The sequence below is a fragment of the Diabrotica virgifera genome, chromosome 9 (genome assembly GCF_917563875.1).
Source record: "Diabrotica virgifera virgifera chromosome 9, PGI_DIABVI_V3a".
NCBI lineage: Eukaryota > Metazoa > Arthropoda > Insecta > Coleoptera > Chrysomelidae > Diabrotica > Diabrotica virgifera.
In genome coordinates, this window is record NC_065451.1 from 127,831,597 (window position 1) to 127,856,192 (window position 24,596).

The window sequence follows — 24,596 nt, forward strand, 5'->3', positions numbered from 1 at the left end:
TTTGAGGGTATTTTCCCTACCACAACCGTGGCAGAAAATACGAGTTTGAGGGATACCACAATCATTGAACTTATGATTAGACTGGTGACAATTCCAGCAAACAACAGAACTAAAAACAGAAACATTATGTTCAGGGCCCTTATTTTGCCAAGAACGTCTAAAGGAAGTTGGTTGAGAAGAAGAGTTAGAAGAGGGTCGAGATGAAGATGGAGGCTGAGAAGACCAAGATAATGTTTCCTCCAAACGTTTGCACTTTACAGTGAGATCATCAATACTCTGGATGTCCATAAGAGCTAACTGCTGATGATAAAAGGGCAGTAAACATTTTAAGATGATTTTTATTTTGGACAAATCAGATAACGGAGTGTCTCACCGGCTACACATGCCTAAAATAGTATTAATGAACATAGTGACAGACTCCCCTGGTTTCTGCTTACGGTTTTTGATTTCATCCAAGAGATCATCCTGGTATGAGTAAGGAAGAAAATCTGACCTCAACTTGCGAACGAGATCAGACCAGCAAGACAAATTACCCCTATTATTCATGAACCAGGTGAAAGCAGGACCGGTAAACAATTCGGCTGAAGCCGCAAACAAATTTTCCTCGGAGACACCTCTAGATACTCGAAGACATTCGACCTTTTCTAAAAATGAAATCACATCCGTGTGCTGTTTTTCACCGGAAAATAAAACACCCCATTTGTGTACTTGAACGGGTTTGGAGTATGTAAAACTAGGAACGACACTGACTGGAGCATTAGGAGTAGATGTGGCTATGGGGTTAACTTTAGAATCAAGCTCACCCTCCAATGTAAGGATTTTAAGAGAAACTGACTTTTTAAAAGATTCCTGCTCTTCCGTAGTACACTGTAACAAGTGTACTCGGCCAGAAATATGAGCTAGACGAGATATTAATCTAACATATTCATTGTCCTGTACAGTTCCCCTAAACTTCTCTATTTTCTTCGACAAGCTATCCAACGTTTCGGATATTCCTTTCCGTTGGTCCTCAAAAGGGATATGTACAGCCGAAAGTTGGGTGAAACTCCTATTGCCTGCTTCTTGCTTCAAAGCACCCCGCAGAAGATTGCGTTTTCTATCGACGGTTGCTGACTCCTCTGGTACTACGTCCCTAATTTTCAACTCATAGTCCAATTCGTCCACCAGAAGATGTTCAACTTTAAAAGCACACATGATGAAAGCAAAAGTTATTGACAAGCAATCCAAAAGTCAGAAATACGAAATATACTTAAGTTTGTACGCAAAATATATAGGTACGGAGAAACTATTAGCAACACACCAACAAAATCAAAAATGGCCAGCAAAATATATATATATCAAATAAATACAGTAAATAAGGTATAATCAGGTAAATATAGTACCTAAATATTGGAAAAAAAATTTTAGTTATTATACTTGTACCCAAAAAAAAATATGTAAGTATTAACGATCAACTGTACATACAAATACACCACTGGCTGAAGGAGTAAAATTTGCAATAATATAATATATATGTTAGTTACTTATACTTCGTTTCAAATTCAACCCAGAATGTAAGCTGTATGACAAAACTATAAACGAGGTTTCAAAATCTCAACTAATTAATAGATACAGCAGTGACAGTATACCTGTTAAGTATTAATAAGTAATTAAAAACAAAATAAATCAGAACAGAATGTATAAAAAGATATCATAAGGGAATAATATAAATAAAAGAAAAAAAAAATGAACTAAAGGAACCTATAAAAGGTTGGCACCAAGTTGGGCTGCCGATGTAACAAAAATACTACTTTGCAGTAGTATTTGTTGAACTAAAATGATAGAATGAAATGAATGAAGGAAGGGTGATGAACTGATAATGGAAGTATGGAGAGACAGAGGCAAACTGAATAGAGTTGGCTAGCTATAGATGCAAGAGAGCAACTTGACACTCAAGGATGGATACGGCTCGTTTGCATGCCTGTCGAAGAACAGTAGATCAAAGTAGAGAGTGATGATAACTAAGAAGGGAAATATTAAGATAAGAATATATGCTCAGAAAATAGATTAAATAAATATAATAATATAATAAAAATAGAAGAATGTAGGAGATAAATACAATAGACTGAATTATGGGCGCCAGAAGTTGGGATAGACCAAACTTCCAGGTATCTTACACTGCTGTTAAATATTAAATATATTAAATTCAAAAATGGGAAAAAATAATTGATATACAAAAACAAATAAATATTTATTAAATATAACTACTTAGATTTTTGACAACCTCTGAGTTAGAAAAATACAAACTATGTAACTCTAAAATGACAATGGGAAATAATTACCTATAGTAATATAAATATAATCTATAGTTACATTAGTAATGGAGTAGCTCTTATATGGAGCGTACCCCCAACTTACATATACTAGGTTAAATAACAACCTTCACCAAATAATTGTACGATTGCAATACGTACAGCAACGTTAAACCCTATAGAACTAATGAACCAGAATATAATTAAGGGAGGATTATTCACAATGAATAATTTCCGTAACTCTCAAAGAGTTAAATAGGCACTAGCCTCATTAAGGTGAACCTACGGTCTACTTGATATATAAAAATCAGTTGCTTCGACACGTAGTCACTAAAAAATATAACAAGTAAAATGGATAGCTATTCAAAGGGAATAGCATCCAAAGATATAATTAAAAATTGATTAAATGAATTTAAGTAAAGTTAAGCAAATAAGTTAAATAATTATGATTGACTAAAGAAAGATAAAAGTTATATGAATAAGTTAATAAATTAAGCAAATTAAGAGGAAAAAGTATATAAATTTAAATTGATAAGTGGAGACAAGCAAGGTTAGTACTAAAAATATAAAGTTAATTAAGTAAATAAATGGTACAAGTAAATTTCAGGTAATATATAAAGGTAAAGAAAATCTCATATGGGGAAAAGATGATCTGATCTCAAACCTCTTTGACCAGAGAGTTTACTGGTTTGGGGAACACTATCAACTATTATAGATATATAAAAACAATATGCAACTTAAATATTGAAACAAAATATGTGCGATAAACTATAAAACTTAATCATCAAAATAAATGTCCCGAGTCTTATACAAAAAATGAATGTGGTGTAATAGTGGAAGTGACAATCACTAGCAGATACCAAGTGTCCCAAAACAAACCCTATATGGTCCCCGAGAGTGTCCTTGCTACGGATTCCAAAATCCCTGGTAAGCGAATTAGCACAGGGATGGTGCTAGCTTGTATCAATTAATATACCGATGCCCTTCTGGGGTGCAGAGGGCAGGATACAAAGTAGGTATGTGGGAGGTTCTCCAGGCTGGTCTCCAAATGACCTGGCTTGGCGTAGAACGGTTGCTCCCAGTTGTGAGGGGAGCTGACGGACTGGTTACAGTTTAAGATTTCCCCCAAGTGGCTAAAAACAAACATGTCCCGTTTTAGTTTCAATGTCAGAATCTAAGGAAAGATCAAAGAGCCAAAGGAAAAGAAATGAGATATCTTTTTTTAGAATGAACAACAAAAAGAAGATCATTAGCAAAAACAATGATGGATTTGACCTTGATTCACATTACACACATTAATTTGGGATTTAACTTTAAATTCAATATTTAATACAGAATATGATTTTTATCTGAAAAATATGTCTATAAAGGGTATTTTTTTTATTATTAAAAATGGTATGGGATAATGTAATGTGTTGTAAATTTTAAGAAAAATACTGGCTTTTGGAACGAATTTAAGGTGGCTAGAATACACACAATCTAATAGAATAGAGAATAATGAATCTAATCTGTAAAATTTGAATTCAATATTATGAGGTTGACATAACCCCACAAATCAAATGATATAATTTACAGGATATGTGACAAGATAATCTTCATCTGAGTGTATATTTTCGAACTATGGATATAATTAAAGATACTAAATTCAAAGAACAACTTCGATTCATACATTTACAGAAATAAATTCAATAGGAATTTAATATGACATGATAGGGGCCATATTCGTTCCTTTTTCTCAAACTTTTTAAGAGTAAAAAAAATTTACCGGATGACATGACTTCCAATTCCTCCGGGATCTCCCAAAACTTAGTCTCCTAGCTTCTCCAAAACACCACCAATAATTTGCCACTAAATATCACTTATAAAAGCTTGAAACTATTGTATTAAAATTTCCGTCCTTTTCAATCAGTCATCCGCCACTTTTCCGTTCTAGCGTACCAAGCGAAGTATCCAATATTTCCCGTCGTTAGACGAGAAGCCCCACAGAACGAAACTTACATGACAGCGAATGGTGTCTAATACCAACTGAAGTACTTGTGCCAACTAATAGTTAAGTATGACGTCAGTCAAAGATTTATTTTAATTAGATCTTATTATTTTTAAGTATAATTTAATGACAAACCGTTATTAAAATTTAAATAAAATAACTATAAAGATAATTAAAGTTAACGGACTGTTATAATCTCCCATATCGTCTCGCTCTCTCTTGCGTTTCCTTTTTTTTATTATCTCTTTTATTAGGTCTACTATCACGTTGAAGTCTTCTGTGCTTTTCATGGTTACATTCATTATAGTCTCTGGTGTTGGCTCTCCTAGTTTTGTTCTCATGTCTTCTCTTTTGGCGTGGAAAACGTTGCATCACGCACTCCACATTCTATACATAAGTCATCTTCAGCTTTCCTTATGCGATGTGTGTAAGACCTGAATGAGCCATGCCCGGTCAGGAATTGAGTAAAAAAGTAATTTGTTCTTTTAAACCCACATTGGTACCACTCTTTCACATCTGGAATTAGTGTTTTCGTCCGTTGTACTGTTTCTATCTGTTCCTACCATTCTTGTTGCCATTCGTTTAGCATTTGGTCTCTTACCTCGGCTTTCACCCCTATTAGGTGGCCGTTATCATTGTCGTATATGATCTTACGTTCTTTTGCTAGAAGATGAATGGGGAGCGTACCCGCAATCACCTGTAGAGCTATCGTCGATGTAGTCCGGTATGCACTTACTACCATCAGGAGGGGTTTTCTTTGCGTTCTCGTTAATATTTCCTCATATTTTTTGAATCTCAACGCTTCAAGCCATACAAGTGTCCCATATAGGAGGGTGGATTGTACTACCTGGAGATACAATTTTCTTTTATAGTTACTAGGTCCGCCTATATTTGGCATAATCTTTGTCGTAGCAGCGATTCTCTGTTCAGCCTTTTGAGCTGCATTTACAAGGTGTTTCGTGTATCTCAAACCTGAATCAAGGTGTATGGCCAGATATTTAGCACAGTTACTCGGTTCTATAATGCTACCATTTAAATCAAAACTCAAAGTTGGTCTCTGTCTTGGTCCCTTTAGTATTACTATATCTGTTTTGCTACTTGCCAACTCTAGGTCATTCTCTATCATCCACCTGTTGACTTTTCTGTAACAACATGTCCCCTTTTTTTCAATATCCCCATTGATGTTAGACTCTATTAGGATTGCAAGCTCGTCTGCATATGCTATGGCGTAGGTGTCTTGCCTATAGTCTATTTCTAATACCCCGTTATACAGTACATACATTCCATAGAGTAGGTTCCAAAACGGACCCTTTCGGTACTCCTGATGAGAGTTCCATGTCTGTCTTATATACTACATTCAAATATCTGTTTGTCAGGTATTTATTTATAATATTTATGATGTAGTCTGATGACACTCCTGCCACTTTGAGCTTCGTTAGTATGTGATGCCAATTTGCAGAGTTGAAGGCGTTCTTCACGTCGAACATCACAAGAATGGCCCATCTTTTTTCTGATCTTTTTAAAGTGTCAGATATCTTCTTCACAGCATCTATAGCCGATGTGGCTGTGCAGAACGCTTCACCTGTGGTTAAATGGACCTGGTCAATATCTCTTGTCCTTCACACAAGACGGAAATCAGCTTCTGTAGTGGTTGATAAGTAGACTCTGATAATCTTTGTCGAGTCGAAGCAAGGTGTAAATTTGTGTTGAAATGATTAAAAAACGTGTGGGATAATTATTTTATTATTTAGCACAATCACTATTTACAATCACTGTACAAATACATATGCTTATTATTGGGTTTACTACAAGACATACATACTTTTGCTATGTACAATTGAAAGTAAAGTGAACTGCGATTAAAGAGTCAAGTATGGGATTAATAAAGGGTGAGAAAATAGATAATTCGCGTGAAAAACCGAGTAATGGTAATAAGAAAATGTGAGCCGTGAAGTGAGAATGTAATCATTCGAGAGAATACATTCTGAGTAGAGCCACAGTATATAGAGGTTCCACAGTAAACCCAATCCTCGGTCGGCGCTTTGATCTCAGGAAGTAATACCGGCAAAGTACGAAATTGATAATTCACCAGTGGTGGATGCGGGCGGAGACCGCACGCTCCTTTGGTTAATGTTACAGAGCCGTACTAAAACTTTCTGGGCCTACTACTATTATTTATAAAAATAAAAAATGCGGCTTCCCATATTTTAACTGTCCAGATGTTCTTACTAAATGTTAATATTACAAAACTAAAGGGTTTAATAAATGAAAAACAATATTACAATTCAATGTTTATATTTCAACGGTATTTAAAATATCAACGGTATTGCGCAAGTTTTAAATCTCAATGGTTTTTAATATATTGTACACGTCATATAAACGTCAAATAAAAAGGAGGTTAATCTCGAAGCTCTCACGGCATTACTATACTCTGTTTTTAAACCAGGAGGAGTAATTCAAATTTACCGCGTCGTAACGCTTGTTTGTAATTCGTATGACGGCAGGCAATATATACCAAAATAGCTCTTGAATTAAGTATAGAGCTCCAGAAAAATTTAATATATAATATTATAGAAGAAGTAGTTATCAAAAAAATACATTATAAAACTAAATTATGAATTACTTAACTAACTAAATTATCAAAAAAATATAAACAGGATTATTTATTAGAAATTAATATGTCCTTTTGTCTTAGATACTTTAAAATTTCTATTAATTGTTTTTAATGTGTAATATATTCTTATTCTAGCATATAATGCTATATGCTAGAGATAACCCTTTGGAAAATTTCTGTAAGGATGCGTATATGGTATTTTTTCGAATAAGCTAACGTAGTTTTGTAAGATTTTCGGTTGATGACTAAAATTTTGAAAATTCTCTTGAAAAATAATTTCCAGATCTGTAACATACTGCACAAAATTTTGGCTCGGCATATAGAGCTTGCCAAAAACGTTTGTTTCATTACCACTGTAGGCTTTAACGTAACAAAACAGAGACGAATCGTCTAGTTCATCGTACTCTCTCCCATATGCTTCACAGATTTGACAAACATGTTTCCTAAGACACTTTTTTATTAAATTACCGCATATATATCTTGTGAAGTTTTTCTGTAATTTATCTGATGTTTGATATTCTTGGTCATCTAAACTATTTTCAGGAACCGAATCAGGGGTTTCGGGCAGTGATTCGTCGTTACATATATCGGTTAAATTTAACAAAATATCGCCGGCATTTTTTTCGCAATTTTCTGTACCGGAATGCATCATGTCTAAACAAAAATATCTTTTGAATGCTGCGGTAAATTATACCGGAGTAGGGTTAACACAACTGCCACCTTGCTGCCTGATTGAACCAAAAAAGTTTTCTAGACAATCTTGATTCATCCGCCTTGTTAAAAAATAATCCATTCCATGGGACTAGTAGATTCCACAAATGAATCACTCCATTAATGGTTATTTTCCAACCATTAACACATTTTATTCTTGGTGTTACATTTTCACCTTTAAAATTAATTACCTGTAAATTATTAAACAATCGGAAACACGTATTAAGAAATTCTTGCTGAGTATCGGTTCCTCTATACGGTCTTTGGTACTCAGTTGTTCCTCTTAATGAAGAAGAATTGAGCATATCAAATAAATTATTAATGTTCCTAATAAATGTTTCGGTTGTTGTTGCTTCCTCGACGAATACATTAAATCTAATATACAGATGCAGACCGGCAGCAACAGTGTTACTAAATATCTAAGAAGCATATTTCACTTTCATTTTTTCAAAATTGTTAGGAGATATATGTGATTTGGTCAATTTTGGCGCTGCACGTATAGGATATTGTTTATCATGTTCGTAAAATTTTTTAATGAATTCCCAAGAAGCGATAATATCATCAGTAACAAATTTGTTTCTTAGGAAATAATTGCAGAGTGCTTTTAATAAATGAGGTGTATCAAAAGAAAAGACAATTTTATTATTTTCATGATAAAAATATGGTATATCGGCAGATATATTTAACAAATTTGAAAGTTTAAGATTATTAGAGCCCATATCACATACTACCCCTACCACTTTTAAAGAAATATTTTGTAATTTTGTAATAATATCTAAAATTATATTTTGTAGCTTTTCAGCAGGGCAAGTTGAATTAACAAGGTAGTAAGCTATTGGTTGCTTCCAGTTGGTTTTTACGCCTCTTATCATTATTACTGTTGCGGATATTGCTGATTTAAAACTAGTATTTTCATCTCCAAAGTCTTCAGAACCTATTATCCTATCTTTTTTAATACTATAAAATAAATGTGCCTTAATACTCATTTCGTCAAAACAAAGGATACATAATTTATCGAGATCAGAAACATTATTCATTTTTTTAAGTATATCAAAAATGAAATCATTTATTCCAGGTTTGACAGGTATATGTGTGACAAATTTGTGTAATGTTGTAACACTGGGCAAGCAAAATTCTTTAACTAATTTTTTCCTATACAGTTTTGGACCGTTAAAATATAATTTTAAACAAAACTTTTTGTATTTGTTTGAATATCTCCGACCGTTCTTTTTTTCAGATTTTGTTCAATTTGAATAGTAATAAAATTAGCTAAATTTTTATTGGCAGAACAAAATTTATCCGTTAGTGATTTATAATTTTCCAATGTAACGTTTTTAAGATAATCGGGTTTTCAAGAATCTTGTAGTTTTTGCAATTTTCTTTTATCGAAAATTCTTGTTTTGTAATTGCTTTATAGTCTTTCTTAGCTAGTTTTTTTTAGGGCTATAGGTCGATACACTTTCCAAAGTTTGAGTTTGTTGATTTTTTTTGTTTCGTAACAAGAGGGGACACCAATTTATCAAAGTCCTATGCGTATCTAATTAAAGTTTCAGAATAAACAAAAACTCTAATGCTGTTCGGTACGCACAAAGGTCTTTATTGATTTTAGGAAACATAAATCCAACAGCGAGACAGCTTAAATCACGCATGGTCAAGTTAAGGTATAAAGACTGTTCTTATTTTCGGCCGAACCTGTGGGAAACAGGATGTATCTTAGAATCGAATGTTTTCATAGTGCAACGCTCCTTGTATCAAAACTCAAAAAGGAGCCACCGGAAAGGCAATATTTTCTCTGCGTTAATTAATTTGGAAACTACAAAAGGCAGATGTGTTCGTTTTGAAATAGTCAAGGATGCAATAAATTGTATTGAGATTTAATAAGCAGAAATTATAATTATCGTTATGTTAGAACATTCTCTAACACTGGCTTTTCTAAAACCACACTGTCTATCTGAAATTTTTCCCAGAACTTCAAGTTCGTCTTCAAGACTTTTCTTTATAAGACCTTCATATAATTTTCCTATCCAATTTGGTTTCAAGCAAAATACTTCCACCCAAGATACCATTTTGAATTTAACATCAAAAGCATATGAAGCACTTAAGAACAATAAAGTTTGCTTATGTATATTTCTTGATTTGACCAAAGCTTTTGACACTGTTAGCTATAGTAACCTCTTTCAAACCTTGGAAAAAGTTGGTATAAGAGAAAACTGTTTAACAATTATTTAGAAGTTACCGCAGGCAAAGAGGTATAACATATGGAGTGTCACAAGGAATAGTATTGGTCCTGTTCTGTTTAATCTATAAATAAATGGATTATTTTCATTGCAGAGTAGGTACAGGGCATCTAATTTGGTTTGCTGATAACACGGTGATTATCTATGAAGCTGAGAACTGGTTTGACTTAAAAACAAAAGCAGAATATGATCTACAACTAGTGGTTGCCAGGTCCGATTTGGTTTAAATCGGTACATAAGGTAAAACAAATCTGGATTTAGGGTTGTAGATCGGGACAAATAAACAACAGGGTGTTTCTGTAATCTGTATTTAATCCTACATACTAATAATCAAACGAAATTACAAAACAAAATCTTAGATTAAGTAAATTATTTATTTTTTATTAAAATTATGTTTTTCATTCGATTTTGGCACTTTAGGAGTTCCCTGTTGTTAATATTATACAGGGTGAGTCATGGGGAACTGTACATACTCCTACCTTGTAAAAAGGTTCCTATGGGGAATAAAAAATTACCATTAAAAAGGGTCTGCTCCCATTGTTTAGTAATATACAGGGCGAGTTTCGCATTTTGACAGAAATTTGTATTCGTCATAATTTTTGAACGGTCAGGTCGATGTGTCTCTTATTTTGGTCGATCGTTACACTATTACCACCTAATCAACTGATTTATTCAAACTAGAAAAAAACTCAGGTCCGGCTTTAAAAAATTAGTTCGTTTGGGTCTTAGAAAAAATTTCACCCTGTATACTGTTTTTGAAAACTAATATGAATTTTAAAAATTAGACAAATAGGCAATTAAAATGGCATATTTATTTTTTTCCCCACACTATTACTAAATTTTTTTATAAAAAAATCAAATTTGACTGTGAATAATTAAAAGTTTGGAAAAGTGAACCATGGATTTAAAAAAAATTAACTTTTATTACAAAAAATATTTTTTTTGAACAAATATTTAATTTATGTTACCACCCAATCAACTGATTTATTCAAACTAGAGAAAACTCAGGTCCGGATTTAAAAAGTTAGTTCTTTTGGGTCTTAGAAAAAATTTCACCCTGTATACGCTTTTTGAAAACTCTAATATAAATTTTACAAATTAGACAAATAGGCAATTAAAATGACATATTTATTTTTTTCTCCACACCATTACTTAATTTTTTTATAAAAGAATCAAATTTGACTATGAATAATTAAAAGTTTGGTAAAGTAAACCATAGATTTAAAAAAAATTAACTTTTATTACAAAAAATATTTTTTTTGAACAAATATTTAATTTATGTTACCACCCAATCAACTGATTTATTCAAACTAGAAAAAATCAGGCCCGGATTTAAAAAATTAGTTCGTTTTGGTGTTAGAAAAAATTTAACCCTGTATACGCTTATTGAAAACTCTAATATGAATTTTACAAATTAGACAAATAGGCAATTAAAATGGCATATTTATTTTTTTCCCCACGCGATTACTAGAGTCCAAAGAGAAGTGTTATGGGGAGTTTTAGATCTAGACATGTTATAGAAAAAATTGTGAAACTTTTAATTTTAAGAATAACGTTTAATTTTTTTTATTTTTATGGAAAAATTGCGATTTTGACAAATTTGATTTTTTAATAAAAAATTAAGTAATCTTGTGGGCAAAAAATCAATATGCCATTTTAATTGTCTATTTGTCTAATTTGTAAAATTCATATTAGAGTTTTCAAAAAGCTTATACAGGGTGAAATTTTTTCTAAGACCCAAACGAACTAATTTTTTAAAGCCGGACCTGATTTTTTTCTAGTTTTAATAAATCAGTTGATTGGATGGTAACGTAAAGTAAATATTTGTTTAAAAAAAATTAATTTTTGTAATAAAAGTTAATTTTTTTAAATCTATGGTTTACTTTACCAAACTTTTAATTCATTGTTAAATTTAATTTTTTTTTAAACTAAGTAATCGTGTGGGAAAAAATAAATATGCCATTTTAATTGCCTATTTGTCTAATTTGTAAAATTCATATTACAGTTTTCAAAAAGCGTATACAGGGTGAAATTTTTTCTAAGACCCAAACGAAATAATTTTCTAAAGCCGGACCTGATTTTTTTCTAGTTTGAATAAATCAGTTTATTGGGTATTAATAGTGTAACGATTGACCAAAATAAGAGACACATCGATCTGACCGTTCAAAAATTATGATGAATACAAATTTCTGTCAAAATGCGAAAGTCTCCCTGTATATTATTAAATAATGGGAGCAGACACTTTTTAATCATCATTTGTTATTCCCCATAGGGGCCTCTATACGAGGTGGAGTATGTACAGTTCCTCATGACTCACCCTGTATGTAGTTATAAAATTCACTGCAAGTCATGCTAAAATTTGTTTTAATTTGAATTCCTGCTTTGACATACTCGAGTGTCGTGGTTGGCTTTAAAAATGTTGTGCCATTTTTGTAGCGGTGCCAAGTCTTGGTTTGCATTGCTGCCTTCACTAATTCTTTAATTTTACACACTTCTTTTTCAATTCAAGAACGTATCAATTTTTAGATTTTCAGTTATATTGACCATTGACACGTAAGTAAAGGAGTCATCCTGGAGAGAAAATGGCTTAAGTCCAATTTGCTATCCTTGAAATCGTATCTAGTTTCTAAGTAATGCAAAACATCTTTGTACCACGCACAACAGTATTTTTTATTTGAGTATCCCACAGTTATCCCACAAATTCATCTTCAATTCTCTGCCTCAATTTTTGGCTTAGTTCAATCAGTATTTTGTGACATACTAATGAATCTTGTAAGACTTTCAGTGTTTTTTGGTAAAATGCCAGATAAAGGTTTCGTTTCGTCAGAGTTAAAGAATTGCCACAGCGCAGTTCGTCTTCTCCCAATGATATAAAATAATCTTTCAGGATATCGAAAGATTTGGTAGCGCGATCCACGGCAGGGAGAAGTGATAACTATCTCGTCTTAACATGCCTTAGAACAGGAACAAATTCAGCTTCGTGGATCACATAACAATCTTTCAGAGCGTTAACTCGTTTTGCATAATATGAAAAATAGTTATGGAGCTTCAAAATGAAATTCTCTAAATCAAAATTACTCTCACCCAGCCCATTCTTTACACTATCGTGTAAGTTGTGTGCAGGGCATCCCACTGATAAAATGTTGTCATTATCATGGTGCAATATTTGAAAAACTGAATTATGGCAGTCAAAGTTTACATTTGCATTATCTACACAATAACTGGTAAAGGGGTTTGTATCAATATTGCCCTCTTTCAATTGTGTCACTAAATTCATATGGGTGGTTGATGCAGCTTCAGTTCATATGGCACCATAATTGTGTCGCGGAGTGAGGCTGGAAGTGTCCATTTCATCAGGTTGAACCTCTTTCGACTTAGTAGGATCCTCGTTGTTGGACCTGAGAACATTTCGAGTGTCCATGATTCGTTTTCGAATAATTTAGACAATAATTTCTTGCATCTCGTGTGTGCAGAGTGTGTCTTACACGAGAAAAATTGTAAACGGTGAGTGTTTGATCCCTTCGGGAAATATCACAGACCTGGGGTTGCTGTGTGCTCGGGTATGTGATCCACGTAGTGGAAATATCACCAGAGCTGCAGAGAAAGTCCACGAAAAGGGATAAATAGCTCTGATGCGTGACTCGCTGTGACGAGAATACCACTGGAGCGTATTTATGAGAAATATTGCAATGATAAGGCACAATAACAAAAGAAAGAAAATATCGTATGATTCCTTAACTTACGGAAGGAATTCCAGATAAAAAAAATGAAACGTGAAAATAGGTAGAGTCGTTCCTTTACTTACGGAAGGAAGGTACACAAACCGTATTTTCAAAATGAGTTAAAGTAGAAAAAGAACAATATGAAAGTTGGAGGGACGCCGGTGTTCAACATTCCTCCATGGAGAGTTTGGAGTAGTTCCAATGTCTCTTTCCAGCGTTTTGCACTTGCAGTAAGTTCAATGTGTCGCTAAGCCTTCGATAGCTAAGAGGAGAACTTTTAATGAACCGTAAGATGCTGTAATTCTGGCCTGTTGAATTGTTAATGTAAATAAAACACTTTCTATTTTGCTATGACTGTAATGAAGTTGAAAAGGGCAAGAAATAGAATTTTACATGTGAACAATTGAGTTAACAACTTATCCGTGAAAGACGCCACTACACATATATTTACACTTTGTACCGGCTTTTTGCTTAGCGGCGTGAAGAATTCTCTTCGAAAAAGCGTAAATGAAAAGAGGTTTTTGCGTACGTTCTTAATGAGTGTTGATAGTTGACTGACTGACTGTTGCACCCCGCTCTTGCATACCGTTAACAAATTTTCCCGTTGGGGTGTTTGGGTTTTTGGAGGCGGAGATTAACATTCTTGGAAGTTTTCTTCGGGCACTGCGTAATGAAATTATTTATGGTTGTTACAGAGGCGGCGCGGAAATTTGTTGTTGGTGAAATAGAATTTATTTTGGGTGGAGAATACAGTTCTCCAACATTCCCCCCGGCGTTAGAGCCTTGTGGTCTAACCTACTCTTCTTTACCTTGATTAGGGAGAACCGAAATTTTAGAGATTGCCCTTGTGAATTGACCATCGATGGTCTTCAACTTGACCACTCTGACTTTGCCATCTTGCCCGGGCATTGTATCAACTACCCGTGCTAAAGGCCATTTTAGAGGAGGTTACATTATCCTCTCTCAGAAGAACTAAGTCATTGACTTTTACGTTTTCCCTTGGTCGGGACCATTTTGGAGAATTTTGTAACCGGTTCAAGTAATCAACAGACCACTTTTTCCAGAAACTTTGTTGTATTTTTGCAATTTGCTGAAACATGGATAGTTTATTTTCCGGAATTTTTTGTAAGTTTTGCTCAGGATGCGCTGACAGGCTGGAGCCAATTATAAAATGCCCAGGACTGAGAAAGGTGTAATCTGAAGGGTCGCTGGACATGGAACAGATAGGCCTTGAATTCATCACAGCTTCAATTTGAACCATGACAGTGTAAAACTGTTCGAAAGTGAAAGAAGAACAGCCTATTAGCCTACGCATATGATATTTTGCGCTTTTTACTGAAGCTTCCCAGAGCCCAGCCCAATGAGGAGATCTAGGGGGGATAAACTTCCACGAGGTTTGATTTTCAGAAAGGTATTCCATAATGGTTTGAGAATTAGACTTATTTTGAAAAAATTTGTGTAAGTCATAGAGTTGGTTTCTTGCACCAGAAAAACATGTGGCATTGTCACTGTAAATGACGGTTGGGTTACCACGTCGGGAAATGAATCTCTTAAGTGTTAATAGAAAGGAAGAAGTTGTTAGATCAGAAACAACCTCAATGTGCACAGCTTTGGTCACCATGCACACGAAAATGGCTATGTATGCCTTGATTTTTGGCGCTTTTCGGAGTGAAGAAGATTTTAACAGAAAGGGTCCACCATAATCTACACCCACTTTTTGAAAAGGTCTTGTTGTAATGGACAACCTATCTTCAGGTAAATTACCCATAAGCTGTTGTGCAGGAGCACACGAAAATCGGAAACATATGGTGCAGTTGCGAATGATTCGTTTTGCTTCCTTTAAACCATTGAGAGCCCAGAATTTCAAACGAAGATTTGAGAGAACTGTTTGCGCACCAGCATGTCCCAATCTGAGATGTTCATTTTTGATGATAAGATTGACGATAGGATTATTGGATGGGAGCAGTATCGGATGTTTTTGCAAATAGTCTATGTCGGGACAGTTCGTAAGTCTGCCTCCAACTCTGAGAAAATTAGAAGAATCTAAAAATGGTTTTAGTGACATGAAGTTTTTATTCGAAATAAATTTGTTACTTTTAAGCGCCGAAATTTCTTTTGAAAATGCATCACCCTGTATTTTCTTGATGATGAAATCCATTGCATAATTTAACTCCGCAACAGAAAGAGGTTCAGAAATTTTTTGTTTTTTACAATTAGAAATAAAACGAAATACGTACGCTACTGTACGTTTTAAGCGTGAAATATTTGAGAAACGTGAGAAAATTTTTATCCAGAAATTTTCCACATTAGAATTTACCACGAGGCTTATTTTTCTTTCCTCGGGTAGGTTTTCGAGAACTTTGTCATTTACTAGATTGGAAACATTGAAATTTTTATCTCGCAAGCATTTGGGACCTTGCCACCAGAAGTCGCTACTGAGAATTTCAGAACCAGACATACCTCGAGAAAGAAGGTCTGCGGCATTTTGCGCAGACTTTATGTGAAGCCATGTAAAGTTTTGAGTCAACTCTTGGACAAGAGCTACCCGGTGAGCCACGAAAACCGACCACCGACTTGGATGACTTTTACACCACGACAGAGCTACTTGGGAGTCTGACCAGAGGCTGACTGAATGAAATTTTATAGATTGATTTTCAAAGATAGAAATTATTTTTGCAACAAGTTTTGAAAGAAGAACCATTGCGCACAGCTCAAGCCTAGGAAGTGTTACCGTCTTTAACGGAGTTATCCTTGATTTGGAAGAAACTAATGCACAAGAGATGGTCTCATCTGAGTAGAAAGTTCTTAGGTATACGCATGCGCCATAAGCTGCCATGCTGCTGTCTGCAAATCCATGAAGCTCAACCTTCAGAATTATTTTTTCAGAAAAATAGAAACGAGGAATTTTTAATTGTTTTAATTGTGACAAGTCCTGTAGAAAGTTGTTCCAATCGTTTAGAATAGTTTTGTCCGAAATTTCTGTGTCCCAGTGAATTTTTTGCAGATATAGTTTCTGCATAAGCATTTTGCCTTTAACAATAAACGGATTGATGAGTCCAAGAGGGTCGAAACATTGCGCTAACGCAGATAGGATTTTTCTTTTTGTTGCTGGTGGGCAGAAATTATTTTCGGGGACGGAAATTGTTATTTGGTCTTCCGCAGGGTCCCATTTTAGGCCTAGAACCTTACTGGAAGTGGAATCGAAATTTAGGTCATATTCCTGAGTAGTATTTTTTGAATGTTCTGGGTTGATTTGTTGCAGGAATATGGATGAATTTGAATGGAATTTATGTAAAGTAAACCCATGGCGGTTTAGAACAGAATTTAATTGCTGAAGTATTTCGAGCAGTTCTTCAATATTATTTGACCCACATAAACCATCATCTACGTAGAATTGGTTTTCGAGAAAATGCGAGGCCAATGGGAATTGAACTTTATTTTTATTTGAAATTTCTTGCAAGACTCTCGTCGCAAGAAACGGGGCGCTATTCGTCCCGTATGTGATAGTATTTAATTGAATACATTTTATAGAATCGTGGGTATCGTCCCTCCATAGAATATTTTGTAGAAAGCGTTGATCTTTGTTGATCCACGTCTGTCGAAACATTTTTTGAATGTCACAGGAAAATATGAATTTGTATTGCCTGAAACGAACCAGAATGTCGAATAAATCGGGTTGAACCTGATACCCTTTTAATGAAATGTCGTTCAGACTTTTTCCTGTAGAGCTTTTACAACTAGCGTCCATGACGACACGCAAAGTTGTACTTTTATTTTGTTCGTTGATGACACATAAATGTGGAATAAAATATTTTTTGTCCGAATTTTCATTTACGAACGAAAGAGGTACATATTCAGCATGCCCTAAAGAAATATATGTGTCAATGAAATTTTTGTACTCGAAAAATAATTTTTTATCTTTTTGGAATTTATTTTCAAGTGAAAGAAAACGCCGTTTGGCTATAGAAAATGAATCACCCAGTAATTGGTGTTCTTGTGCACTTTTTAATGGAATATCTACTTCAAAGCATCCATTTTCAAGGATCTTTGTTGTAGTTTGAAATATTTGTTCGGCCAGCTCGTCAGCTTCCGACAGAATAGGTTTTTGAGAAAGTTCTTCCATGTTCCAGAATTTCGTGAGCAGCTCGTCGGTGCTACACGTAGAAAGTAGAGCAACATCTCCAGAAGCATTGTTTGCTACTGTAGGTGCCGTCAAGTGAGGAGCAATCACGCCGGCTATTAGGTACCCCAGATGAGAAGCCTGCAAAACTGGAAGCCTAGGGCCCAGGGGAATTATGTCAGGAAGAATTAAGTCGTAGTACAAATCAGCCCCAACCAAGATGTCTACCTGACTAGGTTTGTGATAGGAATCGTCGGCGAGAAAAACGTCCCTTGGAATTGGTAATTTTTTTGTAAGAATGCGGAACTGTGGAAGATTGCAAGTAATATTTTCTAAGATGGCACATGAAATTTTGAAAGACTTTTTATTATAGTTAGAATGCATTTTTATGTTGACCATCTTTTTTGAAACCGAATTACTTTGGCCTATGCCAGAAATGTTTAGAGATATGTCATATGGCTTGTAGCCCAGCCTATCAGCGAGACACTGGGTACAAAAGCTATTTTGACTTCCCGTATCGAGTAACAATCGGGCCGTTAAAGGTTTCCCGTTTTTGTCGAAAATGGTTACTTTGGCCGTAGCTAGAAGTATGTTTAAATTTTTTACGGACAAGGCAGAAAAGGAATTTGTAAAAGGTTCTTGCCCTTGAAACGAAGGACCTTGAAAGTTTGAATTTGACGAATGTTCGCGTTCGTAATTGTTTGAATTTGTAGAAGTGGACGGACTTTCATTTTTATGGGTCGTAGAAAAAGTATTATGTTTACCCGAATTATTATTTGGTGCCAGAATGTGCAAATTTGTATTATGGCGCCTTTTACAAACGGTACATACATGTTTTGATGAACAATCTTTAGAATTATGCCTACCTAGGCAATTTACGCAGAGACCTTTTGAATTCACGAATTTTATTTTGTCATCATGCTGAATGTTTTTGAAAAAGTGACATTTGTAAATTTTATGACCTTGCTTTTTGCAGAAAATGCAATAAAAATCAGAAACTAAATTATTTGACGTATTATTTTTATCTGAATCCTCTGATGTGTTATTACTGGATGCATGATGTGAAACTTTTACGTTTTTGGCTTGCCTAGGATTTGTATTTTCCAGGCTTTCCAGAACAATGCACCTTTTTTCAAGAAATTTAAGAAGAACATCCAATTTTGGTACATCTGAATGATTTCGCTCAGTTTCAAAAAGTCTCCTTGTTGAAAAATCTAATTTGCTTTCTAGCAGGAAAACTAAAATTATATCAATGAGCTCTGTACTTGAAAATTGCAAATTTTTTAGCAATTGCATATTTTTTGTTACGGTAGTTAGAAAATTTCTGAGGGCTTGCGGTGAGCTGTTTCTCAGTGTAGGAATGTCTATAATTTCTGTTAAGTAAGAATTTATGATTGTGACCTTATTCTGATAGCGGTTCTTTAGAATATCTAAAGCAATCGAAAAATTTTCATTTGTGACTTTCAAAGAATCCACCAACTTAAGAGAATCACCCTGTAGGTAACTTTTCAAATAAAGAAACCTTTGGATGTCAGAAAGGGACTGATTTTGTATTATCAGTGTGTCAAAGAGCTCAAAAAAACTTTCGAAGTCCCCTATTTGCCCGGAAAATTTGCATATGCTTATTACCGGGAGCTTTACGGCCACTTGCTTAGCGGCAGCGACGCTCCCTGTATTGGTAATATCCAATGCTCTAATCGAACTTTGTATTTTTGACAGAACCGCAAAATAATTTTCTTCAAATATGGCACGATCACATTTTTGAGAATCGTCCAGGAATTCAATTTCATCCTGTACGTTATTGTAATCAGAGAACAGGTCTTGTAATCGACCTTCTCTTGTTTTGAATGAGAAAACATCTTTTTCCGAGTCATGGTTTGCTTCTAGCCACGTTTGAATTCTATTAACAGAATCTAGAATTGAATGCTTTTTGTTTACTAATTTACTTAAACCTTTTTTGCTCATTGTAATAACTTTAATTTGTTTATTTTTGAATTAAATTATTATTTATTTTTGAATTTTAACAAGCATGCAATATTGAACCAAAAATTCAACCCTGAATAGTTCTTTAAATAGTGTTTAACTTTATTAGAGTAACATTTCGCAAGAGATCTTTGAAAATTAACTTTTTGAATTTACATATAGAAAAGTTTATTTTGTACGTCACCCCTGGGCTCTTGGTATGTGGGCTGCTTTTCCTGGAATCAGCTAGTCCTTGAACACCACTTCTTGAAGTAAACTATTATCACTGTTTTTGTTCACAGAATGTTTATTTGTCCGTAGAATAAATAACGCAATCACTTTGTCTCTTGGAATTATTGTCTATTCGACGAGAATATCCGAAAAACGCGACACTTATAATGTCTTTTAGAAAGAGTTGGCATTAGCCAGAAATGTTTTTTAACAAAATAATAGAATTAGATAGAAACTTGAATTGAGTGTTTTTTGGCCAGAAAAGTTCGGCCGATGGATCAAATGTGGCTTTAAGGGCCAAATTCGGCTCTTAGAAATAAAATCCGGTCTCGGAGGAACAAAATGGAGGGACGCCGGTGTTCAACATTCCTCCATGGAGAGTTTGGAGTAGTTCCAATGTCTCTTTCCAGCGTTTTGCACTTGCAGTAAGTTCAATGTGTCGCTAAGCCTTCGATAGCTAAGAGGAGAACTTTTAATGAACCGTAAGATGCTGTAATTCTGGCCTGTTGAATTGTTAATGTAAATAAAACACTTTCTATTTTGCTATGACTGTAATGAAGTTGAAAAGGGCAAGAAATAGAATTTTACATGTGAACAATTGAGTTAACAACTTATCCGTGAAAGACGCCACTACACATATATTTACACTTTGTACCGGCTTTTTGCTTAGCGGCGTGAAGAATTCTCTTCGAAAAAGCGTAAATGAAAAGAGGTTTTTGCGTACGTTCTTAATGAGTGTTGATAGTTGACTGACTGACTGTTGCACCCCGCTCTTGCATACCGTTAACAAATTTTCCCGTTGGGGTGTTTGGGTTTTTGGAGGCGGAGATTAACATTCTTGGAAGTTTTCTTCGGGCACTGCGTAATGAAATTATTTATGGTTGTTACAGAGGCGGCGCGGAAATTTGTTGTTGGTGAAATAGAATTTATTTTGGGTGGAGAATACAGTTCTCCAACAAAAGTAAAATCAAATATAGGAAAATAATAATGGAAAAATAGTTCAGAGTGTTTGACCTACGAGAGAGGAATATCACTAGACACTATTTTTCGTAAAGATGAAACACAGAAAATGTAAAATAAAACGTGAAAATAGGTAAAGGTGGTTCCTTGACTTACGGAAGAAAAAACACATATACCGTATTTTCATAAAATAGAAAAAGAAGAGTAAAAATCAAATATAACAAAATAAGAATGTGAAAATAGGCAAAGGTGGTTTCTTGACTTACGAAAGGAAGAACACATAAACCGTATTTTCGAAATAGAACAAGCAAGAATAAATACAGCACAAAAATGGGAAAAATCGCTCTAAGTGTTTGACCCACGAGAGGAATGTCACTGGACACTATTTTTCAAAAATATACAAGATATTACAGAAAATATTGCAACTATAAAATGGCAAGTGAAATGGGGTACGTTTCTAGCGCGTGGTCTGCGAGCAGAGATTCCACTGGAAATAGTACATAAAATAAGCAAGTAAATATTATATATCGAAATATCAAATCGATACCTCACTTCAATAGCGTAACAAGTCCAAAATTCAAATATTGGAGAAAACGAAGAAAAAGAAATTTCGTATTTTATATTTATTTTTTACAATTTTTATTTTTTATGAACGAAAATAAGTAATTTAGGTTTATAGGACTGTAGAGCATTTTAGTGAATGAAAATATTTAGATAATATTTGTTTAAACTAACTGAAATTTAAACTTTAGTGACTTGTTACACTATTGAACTAAACTTTTTTCTTGAATTAGGTACGACATAATTTAACTACTTTTTGTAAATAGAGGTATGTTTGAAGAGTATAGGATTTGAAATAAAATTAACTTGTTAGAAAATTAAGCTTTTAATTTGAAACAAAATTAAATAAATACAAATTATTCAGAGTCGGACTCAGGCCCCTCCTCTACTCCATCTTTTTCCGGCAAATGTTGGTAAAATTGCCAATAAACCTGTCTAATGGCATTTTCTTTACAAAGATCCAGTAAATCTTTCTTTTTATTTTTATCGATTGAAGGGCTTTTTTTGAAGGCTGGTTTTAGCTGGATTTCCTTATTTTGTCCTTGATTCCTAAGTTCTTTATTATTTTGTTTAATGTCAATTGTCTTGAAAGTATCTTGTGCATAAGAAGTTTTATAAAAAATTGTATTCGGATGCATTTTTTCTATTTTGATAATTTTTAACTCATTCCAAATAACTTTTTCTTTTTCTGTATTTTTACTGAAATTTTTACCCATTTCGCTACTTAGTGACTTTAGATCATAAATATCTTGAGTGCAAATTTCATTCACATTGTAGGGAATCCCAGTTTTTTTTGCTGATTTGAGTATACTTGCCCATTGTGCAGGGACGTAAATTGGACCACTTTTAATAACACGCTTTTTCTCTCTTTCTATGGTGGCATGCATGCTATCACCTTCATTTTGTGTGTGACCTTTCTCTAAAAATTTGTGTGTAATTGTCTTGATTTTGTTGACATGCATCACATAGAACAGGTACATGCAAACCAAAAATTTATTTTTATTTTGCCCTGCGCAGTTATCAGAGTAGAAAATGACATGTTCTCCTTTGCATGCTTCACTTTTCAAAAAATTATAGATTCAGCTACCAATTTCATTGGCCCCTCTCTTTGCTATGCCTTCATGCCAGAAAAAGCAGTATCCAATTTTTGATTTTATGTCAAACACGGTAAAGTTGTAACTAGACAGTCTCCGTTTATAATAGAAACTACTAATTTCACCACAAGGAGTAGGGAGAACGGCTTGAAGATCGAAACACAACACTTGAACGTTTTCACCTGATTGCAAATCTTGAATCTTTTCTTGTCGGCCTAAATCTTTCTCACTTAAATGCGCTTCATATTTGCTTCTCAGTTCATTTTTCTGTTCATCATTTCCATTTGTGTAACTAGTACATAAGCTGCATTGGTCTTTTTTGGGAATATGAAAAGCGATGTTAGTCTCCGTATTCAATATTTTTGAATACATAGAAATTTTGGCAACCTGTTTATTATTTAACGTGCAGCTTTCCACGTAAAGGCGATACATAGTAGAAATGTTTAGACTTCCATCTAGATATTCTTTGTTTGTACGATCTCGGCAGTAATGTGATTTCTTCCTCGGAAATTAATTGATGTGGTCTCTTATTCCTTGAAGTACTTCTTCCTCGTTGATCAGTTAATAAACAGCCATGCCATCTTTCTTTTTAGTTGTTGTAAAAATAGTCCTATTGTTGATGGCTAATGTATTCTTGAAGAAAGTTTTACATACTTGGAATACTTTATCTTCTACTCTGAAAGTATATTTTAAATTTTTAGATCTATTACTACCTTCTTTTGTAGTTCTGTATACTGGCTTTATTTCAGAAATATGTGAATCAATGAAGCCTCTTTGCCTGTCAATTGAACCCAAGTGCCAGTAAGCTTTAAAAATATTTCTACGTTGATCTTCAGATATTTTAGTAGCACATTTCAGTCGGCACTTATCGTTACATGAAGTTAACATTTTTCTTTTTTCAATTTTCTTGTTTGCTGCATTGATATACTCTTCTCCCAAATTTCTTTTTCTTTTCTTGATATTTTTCCCCACTTTTTAGATTCACTTAATCTTTTCCTGGTCAATTTTTTAGTTTGTAATAAATTCACATTTTCAATCTTGTCGTCACTGTCTACCTCTGAATTACTGGACATTAACATTAAAGTGATCATTTTTTTTTTTTCGATTACTACATTACCAGCAGCATCCGGAGGTGGTCTTGATGATTCACCCTACAATTTTAAATATTTTTCAGTGCACATTTACTATATTCTTAGTGTTTGAATAATAATTTAAAACAAAACAGTAAAACTGCAAAAATGTAATTACTTACGTATAGTAAATTTTATTATAATTTACAAAAATAAAAAACTAGTTCATACCTGATCACGTTCCACTGTAGATTTAGTACTATTTGTTTCTTGTAAATTATCATCGGGCAATAAACTATTGTCTTCTAAATCAAACAAGTTGTTAGATAAACCATTTAATGATGCCTCCACATTATTATTTCTAATAATTTTGTCGATTACTACATTACTATCAGTATCCGGAGGTGGTCTTGATGATTCTCCCTACAATTTCAAATATTTTTATTACACATTTATTATATTCTTAGTGTTTGAATAATAATTTATAACAAAACAAAACGGTAAAACTGCAAAAAGTAGGGTTATGTTTAATTATTTTGCATAAAAACTTTCTTACCACTGCATTTTCGTTGATTTCTTGAACGCTGGTTCTTGCCAAATGTAATATGAATGCACCACGGGAGTTAACAGGCTTTTTATTCATATTAGTTGATTTAAATTCACTCATTTTTAGAGCAAGATGTAACAACTAAGAAACCACGTGTCACATTTATATAATAATCCTTCTTGTTCAATACTGTAACAAGTAAGTTGTTACACTATTGAACTAAAATATTTATAAGTTTGGAGTTTATAAATTTGCATAAATTGATTACGCCCTCTACGAACTGAAAGACGAATTTCGACTTATTTCAATATTGAAATTGGTAGAGATATGTATTACGAATGCCATGATTGCCATACCTAAAATTTGAATTTTTTGGACTTGTTACGCTATTGAACTGAGGTATCGAAATATCAAAATCAAAATAGCAAAGTATCGTTTCTGTACATACACAAAATAGCAATAGGTAAAAGAAATAAAAGTCAGATTCCA

The 24,596-nt window shown here is 33.8% G+C and overlaps 1 protein-coding gene across 1 annotated transcript; it reads right to left on the minus strand.

The window, feature by feature from the left end:
- Positions 1-271: 271 nt before the first annotated feature.
- On the minus strand, positions 272-4,464 carry LOC126892246 (uncharacterized). The gene is made up of 2 exons (XM_050661740.1): positions 4,057-4,464; positions 272-3,424 (listed from the first exon to the last, which is right to left on the minus strand). Exon 2 carries the CDS (start codon positions 1,192-1,194, stop codon positions 370-372), a length of 825 nt encoding a protein of 274 aa, XP_050517697.1. The 5' UTR covers positions 1,195-3,424; positions 4,057-4,464; the 3' UTR covers positions 272-369.
- Positions 4,465-24,596: the final 20,132 nt, after the last annotated feature.